General features: G+C 46.7%; 3 protein-coding genes across 3 annotated transcripts; all 3 read right to left on the bottom strand.

The window, feature by feature from the left end:
* Nucleotides 1-215: 215 nt before the first annotated feature.
* LOC307079596 (serine/arginine-rich splicing factor 6-like) lies at nucleotides 216-3,883 on the bottom strand. Its single transcript, XM_079742029.1, has 6 exons — nucleotides 3,698-3,883; nucleotides 3,313-3,452; nucleotides 1,811-1,929; nucleotides 1,461-1,633; nucleotides 1,306-1,362; nucleotides 216-785 (listed from the first exon to the last, which is right to left on the bottom strand). Exons 1-6 carry the CDS (start codon nucleotides 3,802-3,804, stop codon nucleotides 416-418), a joined length of 966 nt encoding a protein of 321 aa, XP_079598155.1. The 5' UTR covers nucleotides 3,805-3,883; the 3' UTR covers nucleotides 216-415.
* Nucleotides 3,884-5,100: 1,217 nt separating this feature from the next.
* Nucleotides 5,101-10,896, bottom strand: eif2s2 (eukaryotic translation initiation factor 2, subunit 2 beta). The gene is made up of 9 exons (XM_079740708.1): nucleotides 10,801-10,896; nucleotides 10,047-10,230; nucleotides 9,479-9,579; nucleotides 8,547-8,679; nucleotides 7,490-7,590; nucleotides 6,859-7,007; nucleotides 6,645-6,701; nucleotides 6,196-6,281; nucleotides 5,101-5,930 (listed from the first exon to the last, which is right to left on the bottom strand). Exons 1-9 carry the CDS (start codon nucleotides 10,813-10,815, stop codon nucleotides 5,755-5,757), a joined length of 1,002 nt encoding a protein of 333 aa, XP_079596834.1. The 5' UTR covers nucleotides 10,816-10,896; the 3' UTR covers nucleotides 5,101-5,754.
* A 326-nt stretch (nucleotides 10,897-11,222) lies between these two features.
* LOC307079593 (charged multivesicular body protein 4b-like) lies at nucleotides 11,223-17,399 on the bottom strand (the record flags this gene model as incomplete). Its single annotated transcript, XM_079742026.1, is given in 6 exon segments — nucleotides 11,223-12,630; nucleotides 13,782-13,842; nucleotides 13,844-13,909; nucleotides 14,598-14,712; nucleotides 16,232-16,409; nucleotides 17,216-17,399. Coding segments are annotated over 6 exon segments (678 nt in total). The 3' UTR covers nucleotides 11,223-12,556.
* Nucleotides 17,400-17,562: the final 163 nt, after the last annotated feature.

Here is a 17,562-nt window from a genome sequence, read left to right as displayed (position 1 = left end):
ATCGAAATAGTGCAATGGGATTGCACTATTTGAGACATACAAATTGAATATGTTAAAGCGAGTGCAGTGATGAACGCAATGCTTAACTCATGCCTGACAAACTTGTAATTTGAAGAATCAAAACGCCATGGCAACTGCTTTGGATGTGTGGGGTAAACCCAGGAAACTAAGGAAAGCACGTATACATCTATGGGATGTAATGTAATGTAATGTACGCGCGTGTGTGTGTGTGTGTGTGTGTGTGTGTGTGTGTGTGTGTGTGTGTGTGTGTGTGTGTGTGTGTGTGTGTGTGTGTGTGTGTGTGTGTGTGTACAAGGTCTGCATGCTTTGCAGTGTGTTTGTTTTGCAGTGTGTGTGCGTTCTTGTTCTGCGGTGTGCGTGCGTGTGTTTGTGCGCGTGTTTACACATTTCCTTTTTAATCCTGAGAGCCGGAACGGGAGCGGGAAGCCGAGCGGCCGTCCCGGGATCCGGAGCGCCGGGCGGAGTCCCGCGGTGACGTGGAGCACGACGCAGGACGGGCTGCGCCCCCCGCCGGCGATGGCGAGCGACTGCGGGAGGCGTGTCCGGGCCGAGCCTTGGAGCGGCTCCTGGACCTGGAGCGGGAACGGGAACGGGAGAGGGACCGGCGGCGGGACCGAGAACGGGAACGGGAACGGGAACGGCGGCTGGAGCGGGCCTTGGACCTGGACCTGGACCTAGAGCGAGACTTCCTGCCCCTGGAGCGAGACTTCCCGCCGGAGCGGGGCGGAGAACGGCGGCTTCTCCTGTTGCTACGGGAACGGGATCTGTTGGCGAGGCGACGCAGGTGCAAAGCGTACAACAGCAGGATCGGACACAAACACTCAAATATTCACAGTAACATTACAACTAAAAACGACAATTTATGTTTATTTTTTAAGAACGTACGTTTTAGGTCATTTCTAAGTCTATACTGGATGCACCTTCTTTGGGAAATATTTATCAGAAACACGTATTTGAGGTGATTTCAGAAAAAGGAATATATAGTTCACAAGCTTCCCCTAAGGCATGCAACAACGACTTTGGATCACTGGTGATTTAAACTTTGAGGAACGTCAACATCTCTAAGAAGCCCATCCCTCCACTGCTCATCAACGATGCTTCAGTCATGGTCTGATGAACACATGATGAAGTGCAACCTAGCAATCCCAGCACCATGTGTTCATCCATTCATGTGTTAACTGCCGTCGTCAGCGTCTCCCACAGTGAGGAACGTTTGATGAACCCAGAGTGGACCAACGGGAAAGCGTCAAAGAGAGAGACGCTGTATTCCTGTTCCGGTCTCACCTGGAGCGGGATCGGCTCCGGGAGCTCCGACTGCGGGAACCACGGCGACTGCGGGACCTGGAAATGGGCGGGAAAAATCAGAGTTGATTCAAAACATCACCCCAAAGCGACCCAGAAGCCGTTGGGGGGGGGGGGGGGGGGGGGGGGGGCATCACCTGGAGCGGCTGGCAGACACCAGGCGGATCTTGCGTCCGTTGACATCCTTCCCGTCCAGCTTGTCCACGGCCCGCCTCATGTCGGAGCGGCTGTTGAACTCGACCACGCCCTCATGGTCGCGCTCCTTGTGGGCGTCGGCAAAGGTCACCTCCCCCACCTCACGCATCAAGTCCTGGGGGGGGGGCGACGAGATCCTCGCGTTAGACCTCAACACAGAGGGCTGCGGGCGTCGGGTAGGGAACGCCGGGTTGGGAACGCCGGGTCGGGAACGTCGGGTAGGGAACGCGTACCCTGACCCTGGTACCCTCCCCCCCGTGCCCTGACCCTGGTCTTTGTCTGGGGGTCGTACCTTGAGGTCCTGCCAGCTGCAGCGGGTGGACAGGTTCTGTACGATGAGGCGGTGCTCCGTCCGGACGGGGGGGCCGTACTTATCTCTTCCGACGTGACTCCGGCTGCTGTATCCACCGCCTTTAGAACCAGAAAATATACATGGGGCCGGGGCCACAGTTAGGGAGGAAACTAAACGGTGGACTATAGTCTGCCTTGAAGAGGTCAGGATCCCCCCCCCTCCCCCCTCCCCACACAAACCTCGGGATTCGAGCTAACAACCCCGATCCCTCTCTTTATTTGTTCCGTGTTTTTTGGTTTGTACTTTTCAGCGCTTTGCTGACTTTTCTGCCAAAAACAAAAACTCCCTGATCCGTTCCAACAACAAGGTCGGCATCCACCAAAATCAAAACAGGTTTTCTTCCCTGCGTTAAAACAACGTGATTTTCTTTGTTCAAATACCTTTGAATCCTGAAGAAATTAATTAAAAATACCAAAAATAATGCATTATTGTGATGCCATCACGGGCCACATTAGCTCCGTCTGAGGAAACGAACACGAACCGATCGAGTTCTCCCTAACCCCAGGCCTGTCTGCGGTAGGCCTGCCCTGAGACTCAGGAGTTCGGCTAGATCCGCTCCACGTTATTGTCAACATAGAAACCAATGGGAGTCCTCACCATCACCCCTGGTCTATTGGCAAAAGGCTGTTGTCGTCATGGCTTCCGGTTAGGTCAGCCAAGGGTCAGGGGGAGGGGCAAAGGTCACACACACATTGTAAAGGTGAAAGCCGAGGCCTCACGGGATAGCGTCATCTGTCCACCCAGTGGACACTCAGCCACAGGTGGACTCTTTCAAATTGAAACATTAAGGACTTTGTTAATGTTTAATATGAAAATAGATATGATATGGATAGATATGGTACACATGAAAAGGTTCAATCATCTGGTTAGGAAATTTACTTTGTACAGTACAGCGTACATGCAAATAAAAAAAACAAAACGATCCTTCAAACACAAGCAGACATGTGAGTTACTTAACTTGCTTGGAAATAAAAATATTTTTGAATGAAATCTTTTGTATGATTTGTATTTTTTGTAAAGATTGGTGTAACTATAGTCAACAAATAAACATACACAGCGCCTTGATTTAGGCGCGTCACTAAAAAGCGACTCCTTCAGTCGAAGAGAGCTCCGTTTTACCACCAGGTATCAATTAGCCAATACAACAACCGTTCATTCTGTCACGAAGACACATGGAGGCCAGATCGGCCTGCCAGGTATCATGAACCGGTGAAAGCCTTCCACACCAAGACTTTGGGTTTTCCAGGGCATGACATGATTCACGCACGCATGATGCACGGACATTAAGCAGCTAAAGTAGGGAGAAACCATAATGCGCTGCACAAATAGTTCAACGTGACCCTAACGAGGTTGAACAACAAAGCGTAACACGTCTGTGTGCGGTCCACGCGTCCACCAAACAAGGGGACCCGGGGGAGGTCCTACCAACAGACCGCACTTACTGCGTCCACCGCCGTCCAGGTCCCTCCTGGATCCCCGGGCGTACTCCACCACCACCCGCTCTCCGCACAGGTCCCGGCCGTTCAGCTCGTACACCGCGTCGTCCGCATCGCGGTTGTCGTCAAACTCCACGAAACCAAATCTGGGACCAGGACAGAAACAATGTGGCTCAGCTCCGTCGGGGGAGCGTGGGTTTGAGTTGTAGTGCAGAACGGAGGCAGGTTAGACCAACACCCCCGGACGGCTCTAGTCTAAAGTTATCACTTCAAGGAGCGAATTACTGTTTTGATGCGACGGGAAACGGAAGAGCCATTTCTTTAGAGGTAATAAGTACTTAACGGCAGATTCCCAGGTGTAGCCGCAGCTAACGTCAGATTACAAACTCACCCGTTCTTTAAATCTATTTCCATGAGCTTTCCATATCCACCGAAAAAGCGCTGGACGTCCTTTTCTCGGACGCGGGGGCCCAGACGTCCGATGTAAACCCGCGGCATGCTGACGTTTTCCCCGCAGAGCCGTCAAACGCACCAACTTCTGAGCTAACAGTTTAGCCGCACGGCGTCGAGGAGTTGATCCTTTTGTATCGCGATAACTTCTGAGCTGATAGTTGAGCTGCATGGCGGCAGGGAGTTGATCCTATAGTATCGCGATATCAGTTTTCAAAATAAAAGCTTCCCATGAATTAAGAACGGTTCACAGAGACCGGAGGTTGAGTAACACCATAAGAAAAAACATATTCCAAGGCTAAAACCTGGTTACCCCGCGCCGTTATCAAGTATATAACTTAACCACTATAACATTGTTATATTGAAAGGCCTGTTTATTACCACCATTCAACTTTCAGTGATTAACCTAACCAGGGGTGTCAAACATACGGCCCGCGACTTGTAGGGCATACATTTCTGAGTATGTAAAAAAAAAGAAGTAAGTCTCTAGCCCATTCCTGTGAGGAGTTATGCATTTTTAAAGAAATAACCAAAATGCTCTTTCCAGCCGCTAGGGGGCAGCCAAAAAAATATATATATAAAGGAAGGAATTCCACATTTGTCCAGCAGAGGGCACTGATATAACAAGAGATCAGGAAATAAACAGCACATTTTAGCAACGCGGTAAATCCACAGAGAAAGAATTTGTTCACCCAGACCAAAGGTTAAGGAATTAGCCAACCATAGTCTATTCCCTAAAACCTGGCTACCCTTCGGCGTTATTAAATATAGAAATAATTAACCAATAGAATAGCACACTCTTATATTGACAGGATTATTATATTACCACCATTAAACTTTCAGTGATAAGCCTAACCATCACATCAGAAAACTGCTCGGAATATGAATGATTAGTGGGTAGGGCAATTGACAATTTGGCAATTCTATTTTGTAAGAGGTTGCAATCTATGTGCCTGGCTAAGTATAACTTATAAATCAAGGCTCAGATTGCTTCAATGGAACCCGCTAATTGTTTAAAGCTGCGGCAAATATTAACGCCCTGTCCTATTAATTCCTTCTCAAGAGGTGATTTATTAACCTAAACCTCATTGTTCACCACGAACAAAATATTGATGTGGCCGTTCAAACACAATCAAAACAAGAGGTCCACATTCAACCACCTGATCGTTACTGGCCTTTGGTGAAGGCCAGTAACGTTGATCCATTGGGATCCTCATAAACACAGCCAAACTACGTCCCAAAATGTTTAACATTACTTGATGACCCTCCAAGTACCCCCCACTCATTCAATGAGCCACGTTCAACTTTCCAGTCAAAGTAGAAAAACAAATTGAATCAATCCAATATCATTGAAGAGTATCTGTATTCATTGAAGAAACAGAACAAAAACTACAGGGGAAGTATTGATAGCGATGGGAATCAACAACAGAGAGGGAGAGCGAAGTACTGAACACTCCCGCGGCCGGAGCTAGCCCGACTAGGATGTGAATGTGGGTCACTGGAATGCCACTTCCGTGTGTGCGCGCGTGTGTGTGTGTGTGCAGGAGAAATCAGTTGTTTATTCCGTTGGTTAATAACGCAGTTATTTTAATAGATGGTCAGATTACAAATCAACAAAATAAAAAGCACAAAAGGAGGGCGTCTGGCCGGCTTTCTTCAGAGGATCGACCATCCAATCACAGCCAGTCGGGGGGGAGGGGGGGGGAACGACAAAAGAATATCTAATAAAATCATATGGCAAGGATCGTCGGTGGCGACGACAAATGCGGTCTTATGGATCACACAACTCTCTCTTATGACGCCTCCATCGCCCTCCCCCCCTCAGCCCGCTGGGACGCACGCAGACGTTGACCCCCTCCCAGAACGCCCTCCCTCAGTCTGATTCAGAGTCCAGTTACAAAACACAGAGGGGGCGGGGCACAGATCCACCTGTACTCCCTCCCTCCCTCCACCCCCCACCAGGCAGGGTGTCGGAGCCCAGAGTCGAGGGGGGGCGTGTTAGTTGGCCTTGGCGCGGAGCTGTGCCCGCTTGCCGGTGACGGCCTGGAAGCCGGTCTTGATGCTGGCGACAGAGCATCGGGAGTGGCACGTCTCGCACTGCAGGAAGTAGAGGCGCGTGTCCTTCTGCAGGATGGTGTCGGGCGAGCGGCAGGTGTGACACGTCACGTACTCCTCTGCGGTTGGTCGAGAGGGAGGAGACGGGTCAGGAGGGGGCGGAGCATGGAGGCTTGGCGTGACGGGAGTGTCACGTCACGAATGTGAATGAAGCATAACTTTGCAATGTTTTACAATTATCAAAGGGAGCACTTCACTTGACAGTCATTCCCCCATCTGGGTTAATTAAGTTTAACGCAATTAACATTCATATGCAATGTTTTTTTTTAAAGGAAATAGTCTGAGTCTTGTGTGTCTGGATGCGCGTCTGTAGAGTTAACTTACTGATGTATCTTCTCAAGACGTTCTCAATCTGCTTCTGTTGGAATCGGCCTTTGATCACCAGCTGGTTGTTTCCGTCTATGGAGCCACTGAGAGCGAGGAAAGACGTGAACATTCAAATCATATCCAACATCAATCATAATCCTGAGCCACAAAGCATAGGAAGCTTATTGGTTCCTTTCCAGGACAAGCCGCAAATTATTCAAGACATTATGAACACCACACTTTATTCTTGGCCTTACATTTTTCATGGTTTCTTTTTCAGGTATTTACACAGGTGTTTATACAAAGCCCATTACATTTCCAAATAGCCTTTCAGCAGAAGGTGATAGCAGATTAGGGTATATCAATGTTTGACTCGATTTGGAAAAACCCAACGAGGTTCAGCAGACTGATAACGTTATGCGTCTTGACCATACATGTTAAAAAGATCCAAAGCAAACGGCTCATACCTGGTTCCCAACTCAGCCAACAGGAAAGCGAGGAGATGCTTAGGTTGACGATGCAACCTGCGAGAAACAAACCGACACGGCCACTTTAGACGAGCAGCTCCACCCGAACATCGGAGACGGACACGTTGCCCGGTGCCGGCAGAAGGCATGGGGCCAAACAGACACACAATCATCATTCACATCTGGAGTGGTTCCGGGTGAGTTGGTCACTCACAGCTTGCAGATGTCTGTGAAGTTGACGAAGGAGGTTTTCTTGGTGCCCACCCGGACCACCTGGGGGGGCTTCATGACGAACTTGCGCTTCTCCCCGGCCACCATGTCGGGGTTCTTCTCCCTCATGATGTTGAAGACCCTGTTGAGCAGCTGGGAGGCCGGAGGGGGAGACCGGGTCATGTTGGGCGGCACACCGCAGTCCGACCGCGTTCAAACGTGCGCCGATGCAAACATCCGTCCGATACGGACGTCGTTTACAATAGATGTATCCGTATCACAAACCACCCCACAAAATGAGACCAAGCTATCTCCGCATGTTCTTCCTAAATCGTGCCTGTGCGTAATTAAAGATTCCAGGATTCAATGAACTGAATCCGTGTTCTGTCCACTGGCTGTGCAACCGTGTGACGCAAAACTAGCTTAGCTTAGCTTGGCTGGCGCGGGTAGGAGGGTTGGCTGTGTCGATAACAAGCCCCGTGTAAACAAAGAGGTAAAGGCCGCCACCGTTTGTTTGGTAGAATGTATCAGTGGTAGGATGTGATTTCATTGAAACCACTATCGATTAGCATTTTCGACCTAAATTTAAATTAAGGTCGTGCACGGGATTTAATGGTAGGCCACAGCCGCGCTACCTCGTCGTATGAGTAGTCTCTCTCCGTCCCGGCCCAGGCCGGCCCGCTGGTTGAACTGAAGGAGATTCCGTCGTTATTCTTTCCCTCGTCGTCATCCGGCACTGAAGGAGGAGAGAGGACACACGTCAACAGTGCTCCAACACTACAGGACACCCACTAGAGGGGGCAATGGAACCCCATTGTAGTTAACACACAATCAGTTCCCTTTAAAAAGGTCCCATGACATGCCACCCGGTGTGGTGGAATTAGCCGCTACAAGCCGTTTTGGAAATCTGCCCCTTATGACATCACAGGTGGGCGTGTCCAACTAGATGTGTGACGGATAGATGAGCAACGTTTGCTAGGGTCCACTGGGTAGGCTGGTAGACTGATCTATCCAGCACAGATCTAGGTGGACACGCCCACCTGTGACGTCATAAGGGCCGATTTCCCAAACGGCTTGTACCGGCTAATCACACCACACCTGATGGCATGCCATGGGAGCTTTTAAGTACACACACACACACACACACACACACACACACACACACACACACACACACACACACACACACACACACACACACACACACACACACACACACACACACACACACACACACACACACACACACACTTTGGGCTTGTATTTCAAACACAGGAAAGGCCTACTGCATCCTTGTCAGATGACCTCCCAGTACCTGACGTTGAGCTGTGTGAACCAGACTCCGGGACATTTTCATCCCACAGGCCATAAGACTGCTGAACTCTCTAGATCACCATTATGCCACTTTACAACAGTCGACATCTGGATAAAAATGCCTGTTAACATTCCACTTTATGATGGCTCTATTTATACCTTAGTTACTATTATTTTTTTATTTTATTCTAATTATTCATACCCAGTATTGTAGTGTACTTATATATTTTTTAGGATTAGCTCTCTTACTTGTGTTTGTTTTATACTTTTACTTTATATCGCACCGTTGAAGGAGCCGGAGACTTAAGAACTTCGTTGCCAGCGACTGCGTCTGTAATTGCTGTGCATACGACCATAAACCATCTTGAGGCGGCTCACCGTCGTCCTTCTCCAGCGTCTCCAACCCCTCCTCGAACTCCACCTTCTTGTGCCTCTTCTTCTTGAAGGGGAGCATCAGGTCCACGTCCTCCTCCTCCATAGGCTCTGGAGGCTCCCCCTCGATCTTCAGCCCCTGAGGAAGGAACCAGCCGCCGGTCAGAGAGAGAGAGAGAGAGAGGGGTTCCTCTGTGTCTCTGTGTGTGTTTGTGTCTGTCTGCGTGTCTGTATCCCTTTGTGTGTGTGTGTGTGTGTGTGTGTGTGTGTGTGTGTGTGTGTGTGTGTGTGTGTGTGTGGTCCTGATGTGCTGGGTGAAATGCTCACAGACCGAGAAGAGGTTATGAAGAAGGTAGGAGTGTGTATGGGGCCGTCCAATCTTTAAAATAGCAGGATTGACCCTTTTTTATACTGGGAGATGGCATTAACCTATACAGTTCATACTGGGAGATGGCATTAAGCTTGACCATTTATACTGGGAGATGGCATTAACATATACAGTTCATACTGGGAGATGGCATTAAGCTTGACCATTTATACTGGGAGATGGCATTAACATATACAGTTCATACTGGGAGATGGCATTAACCTAGACCGTTCATACTGGGAGATGGCATTAACCTATACAGTTCATACTGGGAGATGGCAGTAACCTATACAGTTCATACTGGGAGATGGCATTAACATATACAGTTCATACTGGGAGATGGCAGTAACCTATACAGTTCATACTGGGAGATGGCATTGAACTATACAGTTCATACTGGGAGATGGCAGTAACCTATACAGTTCATACTGGGAGATGGCAGTTACCTATACAGTTCATACTGGGAGATGGCAGTAACCTATACAGTTCATACTGGGAGATGGCAGTAACCTATACAGTTCATACTGGGAGATGGCACTATACGTTCTTATGAGTGTCAGTGAACACATACCTTGATGTCAACTTCGCCTTCATTATCAAGGAATTTCGTGGGCTTCTTCTTTTTCTTCTTCTGATTGAGGAAGTTCAGATCATCGAGGTCATCGGAGGGCTCTGAAAGAGGACATTGTTTTCATACAGCCGCTTGATTCACGTAGAGGGGTCCACTGGTAGAAAAAAAACTCCTGAACCTCAGCAACAACGGTGACATTTTGGCATAAAAGAGATGTTTTCAACAGTCGTTTCTGACTTTTTATTTATTTATACAAAAGGCATCTCATCTAGTGACATCTATAAAGTAACCGAGAAAACACAGATTCAATTGGTGCATCTATTGGATGTCAAATATATCAATAGAAAATGGAATCAATCATGTAATTCTCAATAGAATATGCTTTAACACACAGTCTGTTTTGATGATCTGTCATTTAACTGTATTTATTTAAACCAAAGGCAACATTCTGGCTTTCGGGTTATGGTAAGTAATACAGGCATTATTTTAACCTGACCTTTTGGAAGTATTCCTACTCTAAATGACTATTGTTCCAATTTAAAGAGCCGTCTGCCAGTTGAGACGTTACCTTTTTTCCTGCCTTCGTCTTCCTCGAAGTCCACCTCCTTATCGTCTCCTCCCTCGGGCTCCACCTCCTTGGCCTCTACCTCCTTCACCTCCTCTCCTGCCGTCCCGTCTCCTCCTTCCTCATCTAGCATGAAGGGCTTCTTCTTCTTCTTCTTCTTCTTGGTCATGTTTGGGTCGAAGATCATCTACAAAAAGAGGCGGAGAACAAAAACCCATTGTGAAGATACACATTAAGATTAATTCAAACAGACGGGTGGATAATTACCAACGTTGATTATATTAATAAAGGGCGTTCATAGACTTTGTGACACATTGTGACACTAGGATAAGGTTGGCAAGGGGGTCGTCATCTATTAACGAGCCATAGCTCTATGGAGGACGTGGATGGACGCTTTAGATCAGCGTGCTCCTAGCAGAGGGAGCTAGCGTTAGCATTAGCCGGTATAACTCTGATCATCGCATGATCCGCATATCGTCCCTGACACGGCCGATCGGTCACATGTGCTGTAACTACATGGCCCGACGTGGTCTGCAGAACACATTTTTTTCGATTTACTCTTGAATGAGTGCTCCAGGGAAACGTCCCCATTCTGCTTTAGCTCGTAGCCATGTGAGCCGCAGGGTGACATGAGAGCCGCTGTCCGGAGGCCGCGTTGAGAAACACGGTTAACACGGACATCTTGAAGCGGTACCGCCCGACCCATGTGTGTGTGTGTGGACGTGCTGATACAGACTCGCTCAGGGCGGTAGCTCACCTCGTCTCCCGACATGTTTGCGGACTTAAATTTGCAAGAAAACGGAGAAGTGTCTGTCCCTCTGTTCCCGTGCCGCTGCGCCTGAATTTTCTTGCATCAGCGGAGACCTCGGAGCGCATGCGTTAAACTGCGAAGGTGACGTCAGTATAATGCGACACTGGATGCTGGACGCGTTCAAGAAGCGTTGTTGCTAAAAATGAAATCGTTATTATTTTTTACACTGTATAAAAAAAGCCAGATTAGTATACTTCCGAGTTAAAATTTACCACGATTAATCCAAGGAGTCAAATGTAGTAAATAGCTGCTTCAGCCAGACATGCACATCACTTTAGTGATGAATATAGAAATGATTCATGCTTAGGATCTTATACTTATTCTACTTCTTTAAACAGAAGAACAAAAAAGAGCAGTCATGATAGAAATACAATTGGAAATTTTAATGATTTTTCAAATAATGTGATAAATAAACGGTTGAAATGTAAACATGCATGTCCATTCTGGTGTTACATATTGTATATGTAAAAAATGTACATCATATTTTAGCAAAACTAAAATGACTCAAATCCAAAAACACTGGAAATGTAGGGAAACTAGTCATAGCATATATAAACCATTATCTCTTTGTCAGTTACATTAATACATTGTGAAATGCTTCCTTTTTCTGCCTATTGTACAATTCTAAATTAATAATAAAAACAACTCTCCCATAGTGTCCCAAAGAAAACTGACGTGACCCAGACAGAAAATACAATGAAAGTATCAGGATAAATCTCTGTTGGTTCAGTCGTGCAATGATTTCAATGCCTTCCCTTTGTTGAAACGCTTCACACAGTATAACCGTTCAAAATACTTGCGGTTGTCAGCAAAAAAACACAACTATAACAAACTGAAAAACAATAAAGGAACACATTTTGGATATTAACATCAAATAACCAGTTGGCGGGAAGCTTCTGGTCTTCTGGGGAACAGCAAAAGCCATTGAAGTGTCACAAGGTACAGGCATAGTTGGGAAAGGGCATTAAATGCTTGAACAAACACAAACAAAACCAACAGCAAAGCAAAACCGTTTGGGAAAAACAGTTAACTGGATAACAAAGACCGTTCCAAGCTTCATAACCAAAGCATGCCAAGTCTCAGTCGCAGCTTTTGGGGAGTGCTTAACCAAATAATAAGTATATTACTAAGTATAATATAATTAATATAAGTATATTATAACATATGAATGATTCTAATGAGTTTAAGAATCATTCATATATTTCCTATGGAAAACACAAAAATTCATGTAGGAAAAGGGGTATATATGTTCGTAACAGGCGTTTCAAGGTTCAGCTCCCAAAGATTCCCTTTTCCATTTGTTATTAACATTAGACTAGAGTCGGACAATAATCCAAATATTGAACCGCCGAACATATGACGCGTATGTTCTATTAGCAGCCTATTGGGCCATGAGTGCCGTTGGGAATAGTTGACGTTTACAGCCTTGATGAGGGACAAACCTTTGCCATGCTCTTTAGAATCGCTGGAAACTGAGGATTTTTTCTCTGGAATCGAAGGCCAGAGGGAGAATAAAGGGAACAAAAACAAAAAAACAATTCTGGCAACTTGCCGCTTGACTTCAGCTCAAGCCTTCAAAAACACCCATAGTCGATGTATTACAGGTCCATTATTCTCTAGGTCTCTCTCTGGCGCCGATCCCCTGGTTCTCTGGTTCTCCTGTGAGTGTGGGATGTGGTGGATGCTGGTCAGGTCGGTGTTCTCACATGGCCTCCATTGCCCAGCGCTGTAGATCCTCCATGTCGTCTTCATCCTCCTCCTTCTCTTTCCTGGCTGCTGTGAAAAGAAAAACACCCGCTGTCAACATAATCCGCTGACATTGCACGATTCACTTTGATCATATTTATACTTTCTGTTCTTGGATGGTGATTGGTCGATAGTCCCCAGCCAGTATGGCAGACCCCCTATAGGACGGAGAACGGAGCCGGTCCCTAGTGGATCTATACGTTGGCTCCAAAATGTAGTTGCAAAGTGGGCGGGGCTATATCGGCAGGTCCTGGGGTAGGATGTAAAAACCTGATTCATTTCCCTCAGTGACACTTCACCTTCTCGGGGTTTGGAGCATTTCTGTAACTCATATGTACTGTACACTCCTTGATAAATCACCACTACAAATGCTTGTGAACTGAACCCTATATATATATTAGTGCTTTCCGTGCTGTTAACGCGTTATTAACGGTGTTAACGCAAGCCAATTTTAACGACGAAACGTTAACGACCCACTGGGAATTCTCCCGACTCGATTACCACTCCGCCACCGTGTGTGTGTGTGTGTGTGTGTGTGTGTGTGTGTGTGTGTGTGTGTGTGTGTGTGTGTGTGTTTGTGTGTGTGTGTGTGTGTGTGTGTGTGTGTGTGTGTGTGTAGGCGTTATTCGATAGCCTGGTAATGTGTAAGGCCTACGTACGGTAGGGATATTCATACTGGTTTAAATAATAAATGTTATAGTATTTCCTATCTTTGCTGAGCAAAAGTTTTGTTCGAACGTTCAGTGATTGAAACAAATAAAAGCCCGGGCTATTGAAGTTTTACGGTAGGCCTACCACTGTCATGCACCCGATGTCAAGTGGACCGGGTTGAATTCACTGCGGGTCTCTCTTCTTACATCCATCTTACCAAATATATTTTATTACTGTCCTTCTCAACACTCTCTGATCTCACTAAAAGGCTAGCAGCACAAAATCAAGGGATATTCAGAAAAATGAAAAAAAGTGAGATTAAATCTCAAGTTAATGCGATTAATCGCGTTTAAATATTTTAATCGCTTGACAGCACTAATATATATATTGTTACTGCACATATACAACGAGTGTTGTATATGTGCAACAAGTGTCACAAGAGAGACTGGAAAGTAAGGCTATAGCACATATTTCTGAGTCCCAGTATACGGTCCTCTGGGCTGTATTCGGTCGGAGGCGGCGGTTCTCACCTGGTCTGGAGGGCAGTGAGGTGGACGGGACGCTGGGCAGAGGGACGTTCTCTGCCCCCCCCGATCTCCAGCAGGTTCTTGTCAAGCTCCTCCTGTTCGAGCTCGTCCAGCTCAGCCAGCAGCTCGTCCTGAGAGAGAGAGAGAGGGAGGGAGGGAGGGAGGGGGAGAGAGAGAGAGAGAGAGAGAGAGAGAGAGAGAGAGAGAGAGAGAGAGAGAGAGAGAGAGAAGAGAGAGAGAGAGAGAGAGAGAGAGAGAGAGAGAGAGAGAGAGAACATTTTACATTTACATCTAGCAGACGGTTTGATCGAAAGCGACTTACAATAAGTACATTTGTCAGAAGAAAGAGAAACAACAATATATCGCTGTCAGTACAATAAAGATGTTCATAGAACCAAGTGCCAAGCACTGACAATCTCTAGGTTAACCCCCCCCCCATACAACAAAGATAGCTAGGATAAGATGCTTCACGATGCTAAGTGTTATTTTTAAGTGCCAGGACATACAACATACAAACAGTGCGCAAGTGACCCAGAGGGGAGACATTAAAAAAAAAGCCAATCCTGGGAGAGATAGAGGTGACCCAGCTCCCTTGAGCCCACAGAACCAAGCTTTGTTTGAACAGACTTGGGGATTATCTGTGGTTAGGTGACTGAACCCTGGAGGGCTCATAATCTCTGTTTAATATTGTGGGAGGAAATGTCTTTAGTGCCATCAAGAGACCTTTTGGTGTAATTACACATCTTAGCAGCAAAATATTTCAACGCAAAACACAGGAACTGCGGCATCTCCCTTGAAACCAAACGCTACAAAGCGTACCTCGTCAAACTCCTCGCCGAAGCCCACTGGTTTGGAGATGGCGTCGGAGATCTCCTGCGCCACCTCCTGCTGTTCTGTGATGTCCTGCATGAGGTCGTCCACCTTGTCGATGTCCCTGGAGCCACAAGGAGAGCAGGAGAGCCGTTAACGTTAAAGGCTGCATCAGCGACGCTGGGTGACGTCACTTCCGTCGGTGTCTGAAGCGAGATCCCCAACAAACAGAGCCCGCTCGCCCCTCCCTTCTGTGTTTCGTGCATCCAGTAGAAACGATCGTGAACGCGGCGCGAAACCCCACAGCACCCGCCCCTTGTTGGTGATTGGTTGGAATACTATTTATTTTGGTTTTAAGTGGTTGGTAGTACCATTTGTTTTTGTTTACGATCTCGGAGCGTAGGCTGGCTACAGAGACGCGTTTCTTTGACGGCCTGCTGATTGGGGCGGGCAGCTAGCGGATCGTGAGGGAAGATCAGATGAATGTGATCATTTATGTTTGGGCCTAGAATCGCTGATACAACCTTTAACAGGGCGGCAAAAAGGAAAAATTATAGATGAGCGCCAATCACATGTTAGGTTTTGTCCCATCAGTGGTCTGACAGTGTCCTAAGATACCCACTGGTTCCAAACCAGTGCTGTTTATAATTATGCCGTGTATTCTATTCAGTGGATCTCATCGAAAATGAAACTTTTTTTTTTTAAGAATGGTATATTGGAATAAAAACTTGTTAGTATATAAACCAATTTTTGTACTTTGTACAAAATTAAACTTGACGTCTTTTAAGGTCAGGTTCGGTTTTCTCCATTGATTCATTTGGAGAGATTCAAGGAGAGGGGTAATGATTGACAGCAGCTTTTGACAGCAGCTACATAATTAGACGTGAATATGGAACACAGTTAAGCAGTTCTTTTAAACAGTTAGTTAAACACAAAATGAGCAGTAGTCTTAATTATAAAATCTAAATGTTTTAGTCTTAGATTATATGTATATTTTGGCTCACACCAGCCAAGCCGACCCCCTCTATATATTTTTAAGTGGAACTTTACAGCTATTTCAACTTTCCTCCACGTTAAACAGGTTTCAAAGACCCCCTTAGTGTGCAGATGAGGGCCCAATCTGCAAGAGAAAGACCGCGACTATATGGTCCGATTCACCCTGACCAATGACCGACTTTGAACGCGAAAGTTCTATTTTGTTTAGTTTCCTTTAGTTAGATGTGCTCTTCCAAAATAACTTGGGACGGTGACAGTTTACTCAGAAACATGTCATTTCGTAGTCCAGGGTCGTGGACATCGGAGGGTCGTACCCTGTCGCCTTCCTCTGGGAGTGGAACACCCTGGAACTAGTACCTAGTCACTACCCTATCCTACCCAAACTATCCTGTTAGTAACACGTTACAGGAACTGCACCCGCTGACGAAGGGGGCTGTTCCACTGACACCTCAAGACCCATCCCTTCTCCACTGCCTCCTCCTAGACCCCCCCACCCCCCATCAACTTTGCATTTCTTTTTGATTATCTATTTGTTGTTTGTTACCTATGTGAAGAGCTTTGAGTACGAGAAAAGCGCTACACAAATACCATGTGTTATTATTAACTGTCCGCCACGGTGTCGACTAAGTTGTCGTCCTTTTTCTTACATGTTTTCGTGGGCCGACTTCATGGCCTTGGCAGCGAAGCCCATGTTCTTGAGGACCTCGGTGTTGGTGTTGGCGTTCTCCAGGGCCTCCCGCTGGAACTCGATGGTGGACAGCGTGCCGTCGATCTGCGCCAGCTGCTTCTCGTAGCGCTTCTTTCTTTTCAACGCCTGCAGGGCCGCTGCAGAAAGAGGGAGGGAGGGGAGACGGAGAGATTAGCAAACGGAGGACATGCAACCATTGACACTAGAAAATAATTGATAGTTGGGCGGTCAGAAAACAGCAGGAAAACAACAGTCGATTGGGGGGGTGTAAATATGATTTAATGGTAGGTCCGGGTAAAGGCAGCATACACACCTTAAGATAGGCTTATCTACAAACGAATAGACGCGGTGTGCAGCTTCACAGTGAACTCTGCACTATTCCTGATGTGAAAGCTGAGGGACAATACAATGACTCCCAGCCGAACACAATCACTTACCAAAATATATAAATTAGAGTGTGTGCAGAAATGGTCAACGTGATAAGTCTTACCATGCAACAATCAGTGATCAATACACTAACACATACAGATAATGACATTACCTCATTAAAACCTCTATTTGACTTAAGAGTGATCTTTGGATTTCGTCTTCATTAACAACACACAGTCATGCTATTCTGCAGCCAGAAAACAAACAAATAAACCACATTTTTCTCGTCGTTTTCAGATGCACATCAAATCTGATTGCATTTTCCCAATAGATGTGTCAGCAAGTGGAGGAGTGTGTGTGTGTGTGTGTGTATGTGTGTGTGTGTGTGCGTGTGTGCGTGTGTGCGTGTGTGCGTGAGAAATGAACCAAGTCAGGACACCAGGTGAACCCTTCTGTGGGCAGGAGTCCGCCTGGCAACAGAGTTGGGAGCAGCAGCACCAATAGCCGACCGATGTGGACGATCCTTATTATAAAAACGTATGCAACGCGTTAAACATTTATTTTGACCACCCACCTCGCTTATTTTTGGTGCCGTTTTTCTTCGCAGTCACAAGCTCCTGGTCAATCTTTTTCTCTAGAAATTCCTGCTTCTTCGTTAGCATATCCTCTGTTTCTCGCAGCTTCTGGATCGCCTCCTGCGCGCTGGGCCCCTTCCCTCCCTTTCCCCCGCCGCCGAATATCTTTCCAAACAGCGACATTTGCTTGATGGCGAAACACAAATAAAATGTTAAAAATATTGCCAAATATGAGGGAAACCCTTGCTAGCTACCTATGCTACACTGTCACTTCGCCTTGGCCCAAATTATTTTTTTTCTACTTCCTGGGTAAGGCCGGATGACGTAGGTCTGGGTGTGGGGGCGT

Source organism: Pollachius pollachius (genome assembly GCF_949987615.1).
Source record: "Pollachius pollachius genome assembly, chromosome: 8".
Classification (NCBI taxonomy): domain Eukaryota; kingdom Metazoa; phylum Chordata; class Actinopteri; order Gadiformes; family Gadidae; genus Pollachius; species Pollachius pollachius.
Note: the sequence above shows the minus strand (reverse complement) of the source record. Positions and strands in the feature narration are given on the sequence as shown.

Coding starts and splice junctions, on each gene's coding strand:
- eif2s2 (XM_079740708.1), bottom strand. Junction 7,591..8,546: donor GACGCTGGAGAAGGACGACG/GTGAGCCGCCTC, acceptor CTCCTCCTTCAG/TGCCGGATGACGACGAGGGA. Junction 7,008..7,489: donor GAGACTACTCATACGACGAG/GTAGCGCGGCTG, acceptor CCGGCCTCCCAG/CTGCTCAACAGGGTCTTCAA.
- LOC307079596 (XM_079742029.1), bottom strand. CDS start 3,804: ATGCCGCGGGTTTACATCGGACGTCTGGGCCCCCGCGTCCGAGAAAAG. Junction 3,453..3,697: donor GAAATAGATTTAAAGAACGG/GTGAGTTTGTAA, acceptor TCCTGGTCCCAG/ATTTGGTTTCGTGGAGTTTG. Junction 1,363..1,460: donor GTGTCTGCCAGCCGCTCCAG/GTGATGCCCCCC, acceptor GCCCATTTCCAG/GTCCCGCAGTCGCCGTGGTT.